Source organism: Haliaeetus albicilla, chromosome 10 (assembly GCF_947461875.1).
Source record: "Haliaeetus albicilla chromosome 10, bHalAlb1.1, whole genome shotgun sequence".
NCBI classification, from domain to species: Eukaryota; Metazoa; Chordata; class Aves; order Accipitriformes; family Accipitridae; genus Haliaeetus; species Haliaeetus albicilla.
The window spans coordinates 30,945,049-30,961,687 of record NC_091492.1 but is presented as its reverse complement, the minus strand read 5'-3'; the positions used below and the strand labels follow the sequence as shown (position 1 = coordinate 30,961,687).

Genomic DNA, 16,639 nt, shown 5'->3' with positions numbered 1-16,639 from the left:
CCCTTCTGCCAGCACCATCTGTTTCTACAGAGTAAACAGTGACTGTAGACAGGTTAAATGCAAGGACATGTTTTAAATAAGACTCCCCATTCCATACCACTAAAAATGAGCACAAAGGAGCTTCGCCTACATTTTCCACTATTTTTTATACCCCAGCGTTCATAAAGCCGGCACCGATCCTGAAAATGTCACTACTAAGAACAGATATTATTTCATCGTGACTATGCTACTTCCCTCTGCATGTTTATAATGCAGTCAAGAGAGTCTTTTTTTCCCCATTCGATTCTTATTCTTAATTTCAAGTACAGAATAAAACTGAAATGGGTGGAAACCTATGTCTTCCCTCAAATCATTACAAACAAAATGCAAGGTTGCTCAACAGAAGACCATGATTTATTGGCAGTTATTTTGAAACACGGATGACTGAATATAATAAAAAGACATTTGTAAAAAAACAGGAAAACAAATCTCATCTTTAAATGCGTCACTTGAAGGCATTGATTAAGGGGACACCATGTGCTGGCAGTTCCTGGTGCAACTGACGGAACAACATGGCACATTTGTTCCTTTCGTGGGTCTTGCCTAGGGCGTGGAACAGCCGGGCTTGGAAATAGAGAACATCTCTGAGCTGCTCTTTGCTGTCCACTTTGGCAAAGTAAGTCTTGGCTTCATTTAGATTCAAGATAGCAGATTCCAAAGCTGTCGAAAAAAGGGGGACAGTCATATTTAAGATAATATCACAGTTACAACTCCAAGCAATATAGCTCAATTCTAAGGAGCCCAGTTATAAATTCCTCAGCTTTTCAAAACAATTCGTGTCTTAGCAACATGGTCTTTCAGCTAGTTTCTGTTATCAGCCTTTGGTGCAAAATACGGGTGTGAAAGTATGCAGATAAACAGGATTCCATTATAAACACTGCATCTGTTGAATAACTAACTAATTCCAAATTAATTTTGCTATCTGATAACTAGGTAACACACTATTGTATCACTTCAACTTTTTTTTAACAGTGATCACATAGCAGGACTCCAATATATACAGTGGTTTGCACTTCTCAGCTTTTGAGTGCAGTTTCAGTGAGAATTATTCTTCATACTACCTTCAATCTTCTTTTGTGGAGTGTAGGAAGCTGCAGAAGCCACCTGACACTTGGCCACCAAGAACATGGCGCAGCCTTTGTCCAGGACAGCTCCATGGGCCAAGACAGGTTCTATTGCTGTGTGCAGAATATTCAGGGCTTGTTCAGGAATGCCAAGGATCAGCTGAAAGAGAAATACTTACTGGTCCAATACTGGAATCCACTGGTGAGAGCAGCTTCTTCAGAGAAGACCAACATAAGCCACATCTGTTTCTAATAATGCAATGCGCTACAGACAAGGATGTAAATTCCGCCCCCCCCAATCTTCTTTTAAATCAAAACTTATTAGTAGAAATGAGCTACCGTCTGAAATGATTAGGCACGGCTTCTCCATTGCAGTCAGTGATGACAACCATGTCTCTGCCAGCTCAGAATAAACAATATAACTGAACTCCATTACAAGCATTATTTTTAATTCAAACACATGCCAAACCGTGCCACGAGAAAGCCAAAATACTAGCACAAAAAATAACAACTGAAGCAATTAAGGCAGGCCCAATTTATGCTTGCCTGCTTAATTATATGCAATAACTACATATCTGAGTGATACACATGAAACTCAACTTTTATTATTTATTATCAACATTTAGAATAGACTTCTTCAGAATCAATAATTTAATTCCAACAAGGTTGTGTTCTTAAATCTCACAGGAATAAAAATGGTATCCAGAGCTCCCCAGAATAAATGTTGCCCTACAGCCCTGCGAAAACACAAATCAGACATACCTGGGAGAAAGCCAAGTTCAGCACAGTTTCAGAAGCCAAGTACTGTAGACTATATTCTCGAGAGAGGGCAAGAGCCTGCAGCAGGACAGGCAATGCTATGGTATGACATGAAGATCTCCAGTAGAGCTCTGCTATTGACAGCAGCACGCTAACCAAAACAGGGGGAAAGAATTACAAACATTTTCTTTTGAACAAAAATGTCCGCTTATTTCCTCAACAATTATTCCATCCATAATAGTATTGATTTTTTTGTGAATTACATTACTGCATATACAATAAGCTTCAATTACACTCTTAAGACGAGATGTCGCCAACATACAAAAGATTAAATAACACTGTAACTACTCTGAAGGTTAGCACAAAGGTACAACTACACACATACATTTCTATTCCCTGTTTATTTTGGATGCAGTGTTTCCCTCTTCCGTAAGTCTTCGTGGAACTTTAAAATAAGTTTACTACCTTTTAATTTACATATTAAAGATGACTAGGTTTCAATTCCACAATATTTTGAGGATTCCTCCAGACTGTGATTAATAAATGAAATTATTTTGTAATCTCCAAATCATAGTAGGTAATCTGAAGACTAGTGAACTCTGAACACAGACAAATTGAAATAGCTGATTCTGATCACTGCATAGTGGCTTTAATACTCTGAAAATGAAACACTCTTACCTAATCACCATCTCAGTGTTCTTGATTTTCTGGCAGTGGATCAACAACTTCTGCAAAAGTTTGTGCGCCTCTGACATTTGATTTTGGGCTTTCAATACAATGGCTTTTCTGCCGTGGTAGAAAGAAAACATCACTGATCGTATTTTTATATTTTAGATACAATTCTGCTCTTCGGAACACAGTAAAATAGGTCTCTATTTTGTGACCTCTGTTTCTTGTAACCACAGAATGGCATTCTGGCAAAGTGTATGCATGCTATACACACCAGCAGGGGAAAAACAGGTATCTCTGAATCCAACTGGACAACTCACAGCAGAAAGGATCAAACTCCTAAAACAGCTTTAGACAGAAAACAGGGATTGCCAAAACCCAAGGCCAAAGAGACAGCAGAAGTGGGAGGGCATGCACGCTGGAAAGCACAAGTAATTATTTGTAAGAAAAACAGGTATGAGGTAAAGTAGCTAAAATTGGCTTGAGCTAACAAGGATATGGAGCAACAGAGAAAAAGCAAGAACAGGGAAATAAAAAACAAATACCCAGCAGTAGGGGATGTGTACAAATGCCCTGAACCCAGACACCAAGTAGACTATTTAAAGATCAGGGAAATCACAAACAGTCCAATTCCAGAAGGACAAGCATCAGGTCCCACAGCTTGAGTACTGATCTTCTGGCTTACTGGCATTGGCTATGTTTTTAGGTGTTTTGCCTCACTGAAAATCAACAACAAATTGCTTTTAACAGTAAGCTGTTTTTCATACTCACCAAATAACAAATTTTAACCCTACCCATTTCTAACATGTCATTCTCATTTAGAAACAAGAACCCATTAGGGCGAGTGAAAATCATATTGTTCCATTTTGTAGATCTAGAAACCAGGACACAGATGAAGACACTCAAGCTCTCTTACTATAGCAGAGTTGAGACTAGGCCCGAGATCCCTAGCTATTTGACATAAAATTCTGCTTTGTGCTTAGGTTTGAGTACAGTCACCACGGCAGATTTTGAAGAAGTATTTTGCGTTCTCACAACAGATCTACAGCTCTAGAATAACACCAACTTCAGCAGTGCTATTCCAGTTCTTAAAATGTCCAAAGAAACAACTAGACGTTACTATTGCAGGACATACTCTAATGGAATAAGCACTACAGGTTAGACAACATGACCATAATTAGTTCTGGAAAGGGAAGAACATGTAAGCACATGTGACTGCCAGCAATTATTCTGCTAAATTTTTCATTATCTTCATGGGACACACCTGCAAGTGTATGCAGATTCATGATTTCTTACCTGTATATGCCTTCAATGCTATTAAGTGCTGTAATTCCTGCTACAAGAGAATCTGCTATATGGTATCTGCCATCGTTCATGGCTCTCTCAAACTGTATTTTCTGATCAAACAGCATCCAAAGCTAAACAAAGAACATCCAGGAACAAGTTTTAGAAGTTGTGCCTGCTCATTTTCTAATCCCAAGTTAAAAGTTACTTTTTATTTTCCCCTATGGATATTTACGTCTAGACACAACTAACTCCACTGTCCAATTATCCAATTACTGGATTTACTAAATTACTGTCCTCAGCGGAAATGCTCAGGTCTGGACTAATGTTTCAATACCAAAGCTCACCTATTTGACTGCATTTTAAGTAAAGAAGCTCTTTTAAATCATTACTAATGCTTTGAAACAGTAGACCTGTTCTGTAATGAAAAGAGAAGGACCAAACTATATTTAATGGAATCTTGAACACGTCAAGGTAAATACTATCTTATAGACTCAAGAGTTAATGTGTTTCCCAGAGTCACACATAACCCAGCCTATTCTCTCAGTTATTTTGGGATTGTAATATGTCAAAATAAGTAGCACTAAACAAACAGAACTTTGAAGCTCCAAATCAATGCAGAGCATTTAATTCCTGTATGTGCTTATGAGGGACCTGTATATTCCTCTGTCAATGACATTTCTACTTAAACAGCTTTTTCTTAGGAGCCTGTGGTGAGATAAATGTCTCGCCAGTCTTAAAACAACAGAGGCTTCTTTTTCATGCTTTTGTAGAAAAGTTTGTGCTGCACAGCTTCCCGTGAGGTCATGAGCCAAGTGAAATTAGCAAATGTATAGCCCAAGGCAGATGGAGGAAAGAATTCAGATACAATGGAATTCAGATCCTGTTGTATAATAGTATATAATTTACAGGCTAAATTATAAATATTCTACCTGTGCATGCTGACTGTTGGGAGGGAATCTTTCCTTTAGGTGTTTCAATATTTCAGAAGCAGCTGCAAAGTATCCCTGTAACACAGAAACAGCACTCTGATTAACATACACTGGGACAAGCACCACTCCCCTTGATTTCAACACAACCTTCACAGAAAGAACTTGCCAAACAAAAACGCTGCATTTTATTCACCCCCAATACAGACATTAAAGGCAGAACAAAACACAAGTCAAGTCTTGCCTTCTCTGTCAATAACACCCACACATCCTCTCACCTAAATGACATTTTGTGCAACTAGCCATAAAACTCACCTGCTCTGCATGTAGCTCAGCCAGGTGACACAATACCACAGCGAAGGACTCTGTGTTATTCTGCTGAACGCCCACGTTCACAGCCTCCAGACTGTTCATGCTCAGCAGTGTTTGGGCTTGTTGAAGTGCCATGGTGCTTGTGCAAGAGAAACATCTTTTAGCTTTCAAGCAACAAACAACAATCATTTTTTATCTATGGTCTTGTTATGACAACAGTCTATGTTTTCTGGTAAGCCAGAGGCCTGGGGGAGAATGAAAACTTGAAAAACAACTGCCATCCAGGAACTCTGGACAATGCAGGCACACCAAGTACTACATACCAAAAGCTGCACACAGTCTAAGCACTGAGATGCTGAAAATGGGGGCACAGGAACAACTTATGATCTACTTGCCACTACTAAATGGGAACTCAATCTCTTCTCCAGTATGAGTTTTAAAGGAACACAAGAGAATGGAAATAATTGCATTCAGTCTGTACTGAATCACAGCCTGATTGCTTTATTTTAGTGCACTGGAGAGACACAGTCACTTGTTACACCTATATAAATAACTCAAAATGCATTATGTGCTAACAAGTACAATGAGCTAACCCGAGAGTTCCAAAGAAACAAAATACCTGCGGCCGTATAATCTCCAAATGGCAGTCTTCTGTGCTATACTAATATCAATAAGCTCTGACAAGCTGTGTTTCCAGTGCAACAGATCAGAATCTTTTAAGGCATCCATTAGTTTGTTGGCAGCCTTTCCTGCAAAAGCTCTTTGCTGAACCAAGGACTGTATTCCCAGGGAAGCAAGGTACTGGGAAGAAGAAAAAAAAACCGAAACAACAGCACTGAAAGACAACAGAGTACAGGACAGTTTGCAAATTACACCAGAGCAAGAGTTCTAAACTAAGAAAAAACTCCCAAAGAAAAAAGAGGTGATGTTATTCAGCACAGACAAAGGAACACCGCTCCAGGCATTTCTTTAAATACCTACTTATGCACACCCACACATATGTGAATGCCATTGTGTTAGATGTGAAAGGTAATTTCCACTCCCCCACACAGAAGTCTTAAAGAGGATGACAGGACTTGTACCTGAATTTCTCCAATGATGAAACAGCTGTGAAAACACAGAGCCTTCCCTCCCCTTCCCCACCAAGTGGCCATGTCTGCTCTCACCTCCCAACATCAGCAGTTTAGTTACTCTTAGAACAATTCTCTCAAACAGATTGCAGATCTTGGGGAAGACAGAAGTAAACATTAACAGCCAACAGATTGAGGGCACAAAACCATCTAAGGGGAGGGCTGCCTTGCAAGGTTTCACAGCTGGGACAGAGCCATACAAGTAAATGTGTTCAAAGCCCTGCCAGAGGCATCAGCACTGAGTTTTGGGAAAGGCGGAGGCATAAGAACCTCCCTCAAGCACCAGCAGATTGCGCTGCAGGCCTAAGGCTGAAACGGTGCATGGGGCCACGCTAGTAGCCACAGAGAGTTTTTCTGCCTGAAAAACAAAGAAGTTAGAAGGAAAAACAGTGAGCCTTGCAATAATGCACTGGCATTAAAGCAACTGAACTCTGGTTTGTTAATATGAAGAGTAAAAATAATAGAAACAGCTAGATTTTGGAGTGTTAAAATAGATTTGTTTAAATTCAGTTACATATTTTGAACAATGCAGCCACAAGACCCAAAACCCTATCATGCACGCTCCCCTCGCCACATGTGATTGTCCTAGAATAAAGTTAAGGATAAATGAAATGGACTTACTGGCAAACCAAAATGTAAAGATTTGTTTACAGAGTGCTCCAGCAGAACACAGCTATCAAATATCTTCTGTTCCAAGATGTACAACCAGCTCTAGTAAGGGAAAAAAGTTAAAATCTCATTGCAAATAGCTAATGGCTGCAGCACTTTCAACTTCTCTTACTTTTTGCACAGAATGCACAAAAATTCACTGGAAATATAAACCACTCTTCAGAATTAGTATGATACTAAGGCAACTCCTATTAAATGCTGCACAGCAAAATACATCAAAAGTGCAGCTAGGGTGGGACACTGGCTTGACAGCAGTCAATGCTGGAGATTCACAGTAATGCACAGAAACCCCATCATACAGTTAATCGTGGAAAACAGTATCTCAGGAGTTTGATACCACTGATGCCAATTCATTATACCAATAATGTTAATTACAGAACAAAATAAAGAGGAATCCAAGTCTTTCCCCCCTCCTTTCTGTTTGTTTGAAGGAAGGCTGATTACTCTTTGAGAATCCCAACAGACAGTAAAGAGGAAGTTTATGAAATACTTTAGTCTTACATGTTTTAAAGAGACAAACTTCAAGGTTAGTACCAAGATCTTAGTACTCTGGGATCACAACTCCTGTTTAAGACAGTAATCCTGAGTTGCAACAAAACCATCCCATGATGTCCCTACAGTTTGTTGCTCTGGGTGACCCACCTGCCAGAAGCACCCCACTGTTGGACAGTCATATTTAAATTACTGATGCATTTGACGAGATACTACTGTAAGAGCAGTTTTGCAACAGTTCACTGAGCAAAGGCTCAGATAACAGAGACAAAGGTGACTTAACCCTCTTTTCAACACAGCTACCTTACCAGGCAGTGCTGCAAGCAAACATGGTCATTAGACTCCTGTGCAATTCGGATGGCTTCCTGAAGTGCAAGTTCAGCCTGTTGGCTATCAGCAAACAAAAAGGGAGAATGTATTAGTACTCCCACAGTGCTTAAAATATAGCATTATAATACAGAGGTATATTAATCTAAATTATGCATATCGCACTCAGAAGATAACTGATTTAACAGACTGCTGAGAAAGCCTGTATTTCCCTCCTAGCACTTCAACAATATATTCTATTCTTGAGGATAATAAGCAAGACGGCATCTGCAAGCCACTACAAAAATGCAACTGTAACCCCTAAGTGGGCTTTCAAACCCTGTACATGCCAATGTGCCAAGTTATTGTTTGTACAGGGGCAACGTTAAGTATCTGCCTGTGCAGAAAATGTTGTTGCTCTGAATTTTGCAGATGTCCTTCCCATCTCCAGTCCTTTTACATGATGCATCCAGGCAGCAGTCAATAAATGCAAACCATATATGGAGATGGGTAAGCCAGCTTTATCAATAAAATAACACTGACCCCTATGGCATTTTAAAACAAAAAAAGCTGAGATGGCTTTTTTTTTTTAAATTATTCTTTTTCCAGATCATCAGCTCTATGTTGATTTGGATGTTAACAGAAAACCAACCACACTTTCTTGAGAATATAGCTGAAAACAGGCATTCATGTCCACTGACCTTTCTGAGGTCATGGAAATGTAGCAATTGAGAACCGGACACAGACAAATGTCAACTCTTACCCAGCTGTAGATGGCTCAGTTATATGGAAACCAAATAAATGTCAAAACAAAAACAAACCAAAACAAATCAAGATTCCCAAGAAAATCCCAATGCAACTATAGCTCTTATCAAATTACAGAAAGTCCCTTCTTCTCCTGAACAGATTTTCAGAATGAACAAAAGGTCTATCAGCACTCACGAGATGCAACAAGATGAATTTTAGTTGTGCAGTACAATATATTAACTTACTAATGGCCAAACCGACAGTGCAGTGCAGCTAGATTCAGAGCAGCGTATCTCAGACTCCGACCGTAACCTTCATCCCCATTGCTTTTGCTTTCTGCTCCAGTGAGAATTAAACGGTCAAAATAATGAAGGAGGCTGTGTGTTGAACTGAAGACATCTTGCACTCTGAGACTATTTAAGTAGCTTAAATAATGCTAAAAATTGAAGCAAAATCAGCTTTAACTATACAGAACAATTAAAACAAAGGTTTTGTTTGTAATTACTATACGTATTCTTGCTGGGAAAGGTTGCTTACCAAGTGCAACCATGAAATACCGTATGGCCAGGAAAGTGCTTGATCAGAAGTTGCAGCGATACTGATACTACCCATGCAGAATTCCTGTAAATCTTGGATAAAATTGCTCTTTTTCCATAACAGGATCTTCCAAATGGTGTCCCATAGGCCAAGGTCTGGCCGTCAGAATAATCCCACCCCGTCTGAGACCTCTACACAGGTAGAATCCCTGTATTTATGTGCTAAGCGAGAGTGGGAATGGAGGCATGACTCCCACTGTGTCTGCACTCAGAAAGATACTCAGAAGCATGAGCACTGCTTCCAAATGCCATGCAGATAGAAAGTAGATGCTAAAACTATGTATTTTCTTCTTGGCATGGAGACCTGGGCAGGACAACACTTTACGTCAGACAGACAGAACACTGGAGAGGACTTCTGCAGTTGTGAAGTCCAGCCCCTGCTATGGCAGCCCTTGTCTCCAAACGAGAGCAAGGAAAATCCTGTCTGCCTCAGCCCAGGGCTACTGGGAGGAAGAGTTAGAAAGTAAGGCAGGAAAGAGCTGACTGGGAACTCATGGCACTTGCTCAAGAATAAGTTGTTGAGGAACAAGGCAAATGCTCACAGCATAGGTCTGGAACCAACGCTCAACGTGAGTTGTCTGTTGCTTTCAGTATAAATTGCTATTAAGCACCAGAAGTAAACTGAACACCAGTAAGCAAATCAACAGATATTGCACTTAATACTGATTTTTAAACTATGGGAGTATGAAGCCTGAAATTTCTTAGGAAAGCATGTGTAAAAAGAAATAAGTTTTAGATTTAGTTGAACAAGAAGGCAATCACATAGTCCCACCAAAATTAAGAGGATTATATCCGTACATAAAGCTAGACATGTGGTTAAGTACTTAGCTTAATTAAGGTTTCTGTACCTTCAGGAGTTTCAGTCTGAATTACTAAACATTTACATGCAACTTACTCACATTTTTATCATCTGCTTGTATTTCAATATAGAATAAATTACTCCCAAATAATCCCATCCTAGAGTTAAGAAATCCCTTTACAACCATTTTGGATGAAGAAAAAGATACTTACTGCTTCAGCAAAGTCTGGATTAAATTTTAACAAGTTGTTCAATTCCTTTTGTAAAGATGCTGGAGTAAGAGCCTTTGTTTCATCGTTCTTTAATAAAGAAGCCTGGAATAAAAATTGAAAACTAAAAGTAAGATAAGTAACTCAAACTGGAGGGTTACAAATATATTTTAATACATGCTTGTCAGTTTGTTATCTGCTTGGAGAGAACATTAAAGAAGATTTTGTAACAGTTCTGTCTACTATGACACTGAAACATCAGTGGCAGTTTTATTCTATACTACATTATAGCATTCACCTTCCAGAGATCAGAGAGATCAAGTAAAAGAAAAGCTTATTCAAAGGTACTTAAAGAATCCTGTCTAAGTTTCTCTTTGAAGAACTAATACAACAGATCACTCACTGGAATTGCATTTATCTTCTCACAAAGAACCCAGGAAACTAAATAAAAGTAAATCCATAGTTTGCTTCGGCAAGTAGATCAATTAATAAAAAATTACAACAATCTAGTTACTAGAATAAGCATTACTGAATACTGAATAATAAAAAGACTTCAAATTTCAGACCCCTCCTAAATATCCCGATTCCCACATAATATTCTAATTAGGAGGGGGAAAAAAAATTATACATACCAGTAACAAATACTCTACAAAAATCACACCAGCTAAAAAACACAGTATAACAGAACACCACTGCAGTTTAAATCCATACCCTGACCAGAACACTGCAGTCTGTCTCGTCTTCTCATTCAACCCCATTCCTAACTCTACTCCTGGATAAGGGGTCCCCTATTCCGCATGCGTGTGTTTATGGAGGTTGAAGCACCAGCAACTGGAGCTAGATCACAGGGGTCTGTCTGCCTGTGGTGCCAGCAACTGGAGTGGGGACCACAGGGCGCAGAGGTCCGTGTGTCTGTAGTGCCAGCAACTGGAGCAAGTGAGAGCGTGCATGTCAGTGGGTGACCGCTGGTGAGCTGGACTAGGCAGAAAGTAGGATAAGCAGCTTGAGAGCCAAATATTGAAACAGCTGTAAGACTGGGCCAGATATGTTTCTCTGAATGAAACAACTGGAGGAAGTCCAGGCCAACCAGGAGGTCCCAAGCCAACCAATGGAGAGACTGTGGGGCCTCTGGGTCAACTGAGAGATCCATTTGTATGCGTGTCATGTCTTTCTGTGGAGGCAACTGGAGACAAGACAATCCAGGGACCAGTTACTTGATAAACTGAGTGTATAAGCTCAGTTACTGGTGGAATCAAGAGAGAGAGCACGTGCATACAAGAGCGTACACCTGTATATATTTCACACTAATGGACCTTCATCCTCATCAGACAGACAGGGGAACGGGATAACAGACAGCATGCTCAGCTTCAACACTGGTTGCACTGGGGGTCATGGAGCTGCAGGAGCCTTGCCATGATCAGGCTACCAGATTCAACAACTCCTAACAGTATAGAGCCTAATGGGACTGAGAAGTTGCTTTGAACTTTTAAAATGTATATGAAACTTCACATATTATATGTATTTTGGTTTTTTAGCAAGCTATTATAAGCATGCAGTGCATTCACTGACATTTGTGCCCATCTGTATTTCTGCTCCATTTTGTATTTACCAGCTGGAATAATCAACAAAACTGCACATTTCACAGACATCAAATCTGAGGCGAGTAGTCAGAATGGACGTGACCTTCCCAGAATCAAATACCATCATATGATGTACATGTCTAGATAAAACACTTTTAGCCCCAAGTGCTCATACTGAGCAACTACACGCAAAATATCAACAAATCTTTAACAGATCTAAGAAAACATTGTGTCTGACACTGTGGATAAAATTGAAGGTGAAATTCATGTTATGGATCATTTAGTCCACTTTATTCAGAAATAACATACCTGCTGAGAAAGAAAATACTCTGCTTGTTTCTGGGAAAGAGGCCCACTGCAAGATATCTCTTCTTCCCTGATAAGAAGCACTCTGGTTAGAAACAAGGGCAATGAAATAGAATACAAGGAAATACATTTTATCAGACACTCCACGCTTTTGCTTTCTAAAGTTTTATGAGATATTATAGCTCAAAGCATGAAAGGAAACTAGAAGGAGACAACTTAATAAATAATGAAATCTGCTACATCAAAGTTAGTAATTCAAATGATTTCACACACTTTAGTTGTAATCTTCAACCTGCAGAGACGGTAGTCAATATGAATGTTACCCTAAATACACGTGAAAACCCAAAGAAAAACAGCAGACAGAAGAGTTGAGGTTGACATATTCAAATGGCTTTGTTCTGCTTTTCCTTTCTTCTGAAGATAGTCACAATGAAATGAACTGGCACTTTGGCCACATACATCACTCCAGAAAACAGCTGCTCTGCAAGTGCAGACAGAAGTTTATTCCGTGGAAAGACAGCAACCACAGCATACAGCCAGATTCCAAAAGCTGTTAACTGACTCATGCTGTAGCAGAGCATGCACAAGGACAAGTTTATATAAAGACTGTTTAGAAAGTAAATTTTAAATATATGGATACACAAAATGCTTCTAGGATTATTCTTATAGTGGAGCACCTCTCTACCAGGTGAAAAGTGTCAGTATTTGCTTCTCATTTTTGATGTAAATAGACACGAGTTCTTTTATTTGGAGAAGGGCGAAAAGAGAAACCAAAAACATTGCTTATTGGAAGCAAGAGTGACCTCTCCAACAGCTTTAGCACATCACAGACTAGCACAACCAGAGAAGACATTCAGCAGCGGGCTGTACTGAAGGAAACTGTGGGCAGCATCTGGCCTTTAGCCTGCGATTCCCTAAAAGGATGGGGTACTGGCCATCTACAAGACACGGAGCAGAACTGTTGCCATTTACAAGTGTTACCACATGGTGGCACCAAGGAAATGGAGAGGACACCCAGCTCTGCCAGTGTATGAGGCTTTAAAAAAAATACAAGATTACAGTACACTACATCTCAATATCGCAGCTGAAGACGTTAATGATAGGACATGCATGGGGCCTAGATGAGCATTTGTGGAGTTTGGGGGGTTTAACAGGAGTAGCATCTTGAGCTGGAAAAAGCTTACGTTTACTCTGATGTGTATAGAAGTAATCTGAAATAAGACTAATTCTCTTAAGAATTGGGAAAGACTTTAATATTAATATATCACCTTAAAGGTGCATCAAGTTCTTCTTTCTCCATTTTCCCCTCCAGTTCTTCTGTATTTGTCAGTTCCATATCACTCTCATCAATTCCATTTTTTTTCTCATCATTTTGAAAGTACTGCTGAAGTGCAGTGTAAAGTTTATAGACCTGACTAAAAGAAAGCTTATTGTATGCCAAGATCATATGGCGCAGAAACAGACCTGCAAAGGAAAACATCTGTTATGACACCTGTCTGTAAGGGTGCTGTTTCAGAGAGGAGACTAGAAATCGTAATAAGCAGAAGCTTAAATCACATTAAATTTTGCTTAAGTGTCTCATCTCAGCCTACCAATTGATAAAAGTCAATTTTGCAGGGTATAAATCTGGTATTAATTAGTGGCAAATCTCACAGACTATCTGATCACAGAAAAATCCTTAAGATCAGTAAGAACTGCACAATACACAAAGTTATTGGTTAATATGAAACATCTGAGCAAGAGAAAAATCATATTATGCAATCTCTACACCTCCCCAAAAAGAAAAAAAAAGCTGTATCCTGAATGAATTACATCAGTGATAGATACCACATCAAATATAGTGTACGGATAACAATTAGTTACCTACTACACTTGTTTTATGAACTTCCGGCTCTGTCCCTGTAAATGAATCTGAAAGGTCATCAAAAAATTGTTCCATATCTTTCAATTCTCCTTCTGCCATAAGTTTTAACCTAAACAGGGAAAGTAAACCACATTTTTTTTTAGGATATTAATAATATGCATCAAATAAAATATTCTTCTATTTCAGGTACAGATGAGTGAAGAGAAACAGAACCAAGTGGTAGCTAATTCATGACGCCCAGAAGATTTTTATACACGAGCCAAATCGAAATATATTGAATATTAATAATAAGCACAATAATAATCAGGTTTGGGGTTTTTTTCTTTTTTAAACAGTTCTTTAAATAAAGAGAACAGTTAGAAAATATTGTTATTCTTTCGATGAAACAATTAGGAACCCAAAATAGACTGATTTTTTAAACTGTTGCTGTTTAGCGAGTTAGCTTTACTGAGTTAGTTAGATCTTCCATATCACAGCAACTTTAAAACTCCGACGCTTGGCTTGTGTGCCTTTCAGAACGTATTGACGAAAACTAAGAAAACTGTAGAAGTACATTTTTGCTCCCAAACGTATGACATTTTAACTATACATTTACACATTTCAGAGCACTTCTTCACAGAGATCAGAGTAGATATGGGTAGCGCAGAGCACGCATGTAACAGCTCACCCATCTTTCACAGAAATACTGGCTGTGGCGGTGGAGTTTTCACGTTTGCAGTACAGGATACAGAAACCACACGAGGGAAGGGCTTCACTGAACGACACAAGCCTTTCCTCGGCCTCCAGCCGCAGGGAAGCCTGGCTCGCTGCGACTTCGTGCCTCCCTCCACAGCGGGGGCCGGGGCCCGACCCTCAGCTGCTCTCCCCTCGCCTCGCCTCGCCTCGCCTCCCCTCCCCTCCCCGATGGCAGGGACACGGTTTAAGGGTTTCCAGAGGGCGGGCCGCGGCCCCGGCGCCCACCTGATGTGCACGGAGCTGGCCAGGTGCGAGCAGGACTCCTCGATGGCTTTGAGCAGTCGCGACAGCGGCATGTCAGGGCCCTGGGGAGGAGAGCGATATGTCGCGACAGGCCACAACACAAGCGGCCCCTTGGGGTCGCCTTCCCTCCCCCTCGGGGCCCGCCCCCGACCTGCAGCAGCGGCAGCAGTAGCCGGTTGAGCCGCCGCCGCTCCAGCAGGCCGAGCTGCGCGCCGGCGCGGCCCAGCTCGCTCAGGAGCACCAGCAGCGCCATCTTGTAGGGGGTGACCCAGTCCTTGATCCCGAAGACGTTGGCATGCACCACGCCGTTCGTCATCATCGGGTTGAAGTAGAGGCTCTCGTGCACGCTCGCCATGGCGGCAACCGGCCGCCACCGGCCGCCCGCCCCGTCGCCCGGGAAACCGGGCTCGCCCGCCGGCCAATCGCCGCCGCCGTCGCCATGACGCGAGCAGCCCCGCGGCCAATCGGAGGAGGGGCTGTGCGGCGCCACAGCGGGGCCGGCTGTCGGCCCGAGCCCAGGAGAAACGTTCCGGGGAGAGAAGGATCCGCGCGGCGCCGCCTGGAGGTAAGCGGGCGAACGCCGGGGGCGGCCGCGCAGGGCGGTCGGGCGTGCTGCGCTGCACCGCGCCGCAGCCGTCCACCAGGCTGTGGGCTGTGGCGAGCTACGGCCAGCGTCTTGCGTGGGCTGAGCCGCAGCCCGTTAACAGCCGCAGGCCAGCGGCTGGTCACGGCTCCTCCACTGACACCGGCCTCCGCGCCGCTCCCGCCACAGGGACCGCGGCCGGCGGCTCGGTGGGGCCGGCCGCGGAAGAGTCCAGGAGGGGATTCGCCGGACAAAACGGGGAAACTTGATCTGATGCGAGCGTTTGCTTGGGGCGACCGGAGAACACCGGGGACTGAATTCGCTCCTGTTCGCTTGGGTTTCTTGCAAATTAATTGTGATGCGATAAAGATACTTCCACACATAAGTTTTTGTTTTCTCAAGGACTTGTTAAAGTACTTCATTAAGGCATCGTGTTCCCAAAGAAAACACTCCTGTTATTGTAATAGTTCTCATTTTTGTAAGCGAGAGCAAACCAAAACTCAATATTATTATAGATCTGCATGTCCCCGGGGATTTCAGTTGAGTTCCTCCTGATTCTCGTGCCTGGGTGTGGTGAGAGGAGGAAGAGGTGAACCAAGCGTGGAGTAATTTTCTAGAATACATTTACATTTAAGAAACTTAATGTTGTAGTTAGTTGTCGCTGGCATAATTAATGATACCTTCCTAGCCCTCAGTGAACTAATACTCATCAAACTATATCTGAATATAAACCCTGGGAAAAAAAACACAGCTATTATATTACAAAGGTCAACTTGCTGACATTTCCTGAAAATAAAGTATGACGGCTTGGGCGGAAACACCAAAATGGTGGAGTGGCTTGGCAGGGAGGGGCAGGAGATGAGATAAAGGCCGGGCTGCAGCCAGCATGTGCAGAACTTGGAGGAAAAAGGAAATGACAGACATCTGGTTCTGACATTTCCATGTAATTCTCTGAAGCCAACGTGCGAACTCTGCTGACAATCCTTCAGGGTGTGGTATGGAGAACATTTAGACTATCGTTTTTAAGCATATTTAAATAAACTCGCACACCTAAAACCCAGCTCTCTAAATAAGCAGCAAGAGATTATTTTGGTCATATTAAATTCAAGATTAGGTGATGCAATTGAGAAAGTAATCTTTTATCTTACCAAAACTAGGCTCAAGCCCAAGTGACGTGCCTGAGCTTATGAAGTATGAAACAGCTACCGTCTGGGTTTGGGGATATTTAGCGCAATGCTGAATCTGTCGAACTGAGTCTCTGTAATCTGAAAACCTTCACAAAGCTACTTCCAAAGTACCGTGCCTCTCTGGTATAAAAAGTGAA

At 41.5% G+C, this 16,639-nt stretch overlaps 1 protein-coding gene across 1 annotated transcript; it reads right to left on the bottom strand.

Annotated features, from left to right (window-relative positions):
- Positions 1-375: 375 nt before the first annotated feature.
- On the bottom strand, positions 376-15,158 carry ANAPC5 (anaphase promoting complex subunit 5). The gene is made up of 17 exons (XM_069794749.1): positions 14,884-15,158; positions 14,715-14,794; positions 13,754-13,863; positions 13,159-13,354; positions 11,894-11,960; positions 10,008-10,109; positions 8,646-8,836; positions 7,656-7,737; positions 6,808-6,897; positions 5,676-5,857; positions 5,060-5,195; positions 4,748-4,822; positions 3,828-3,949; positions 2,541-2,648; positions 1,866-2,013; positions 1,101-1,263; positions 376-699 (listed from the first exon to the last, which is right to left on the bottom strand). Exons 1-17 carry the CDS (start codon positions 15,085-15,087, stop codon positions 485-487), a joined length of 2,271 nt encoding a protein of 756 aa, XP_069650850.1. The 5' UTR covers positions 15,088-15,158; the 3' UTR covers positions 376-484.
- Between the last annotated feature and the right edge of the window lie 1,481 nt (positions 15,159-16,639).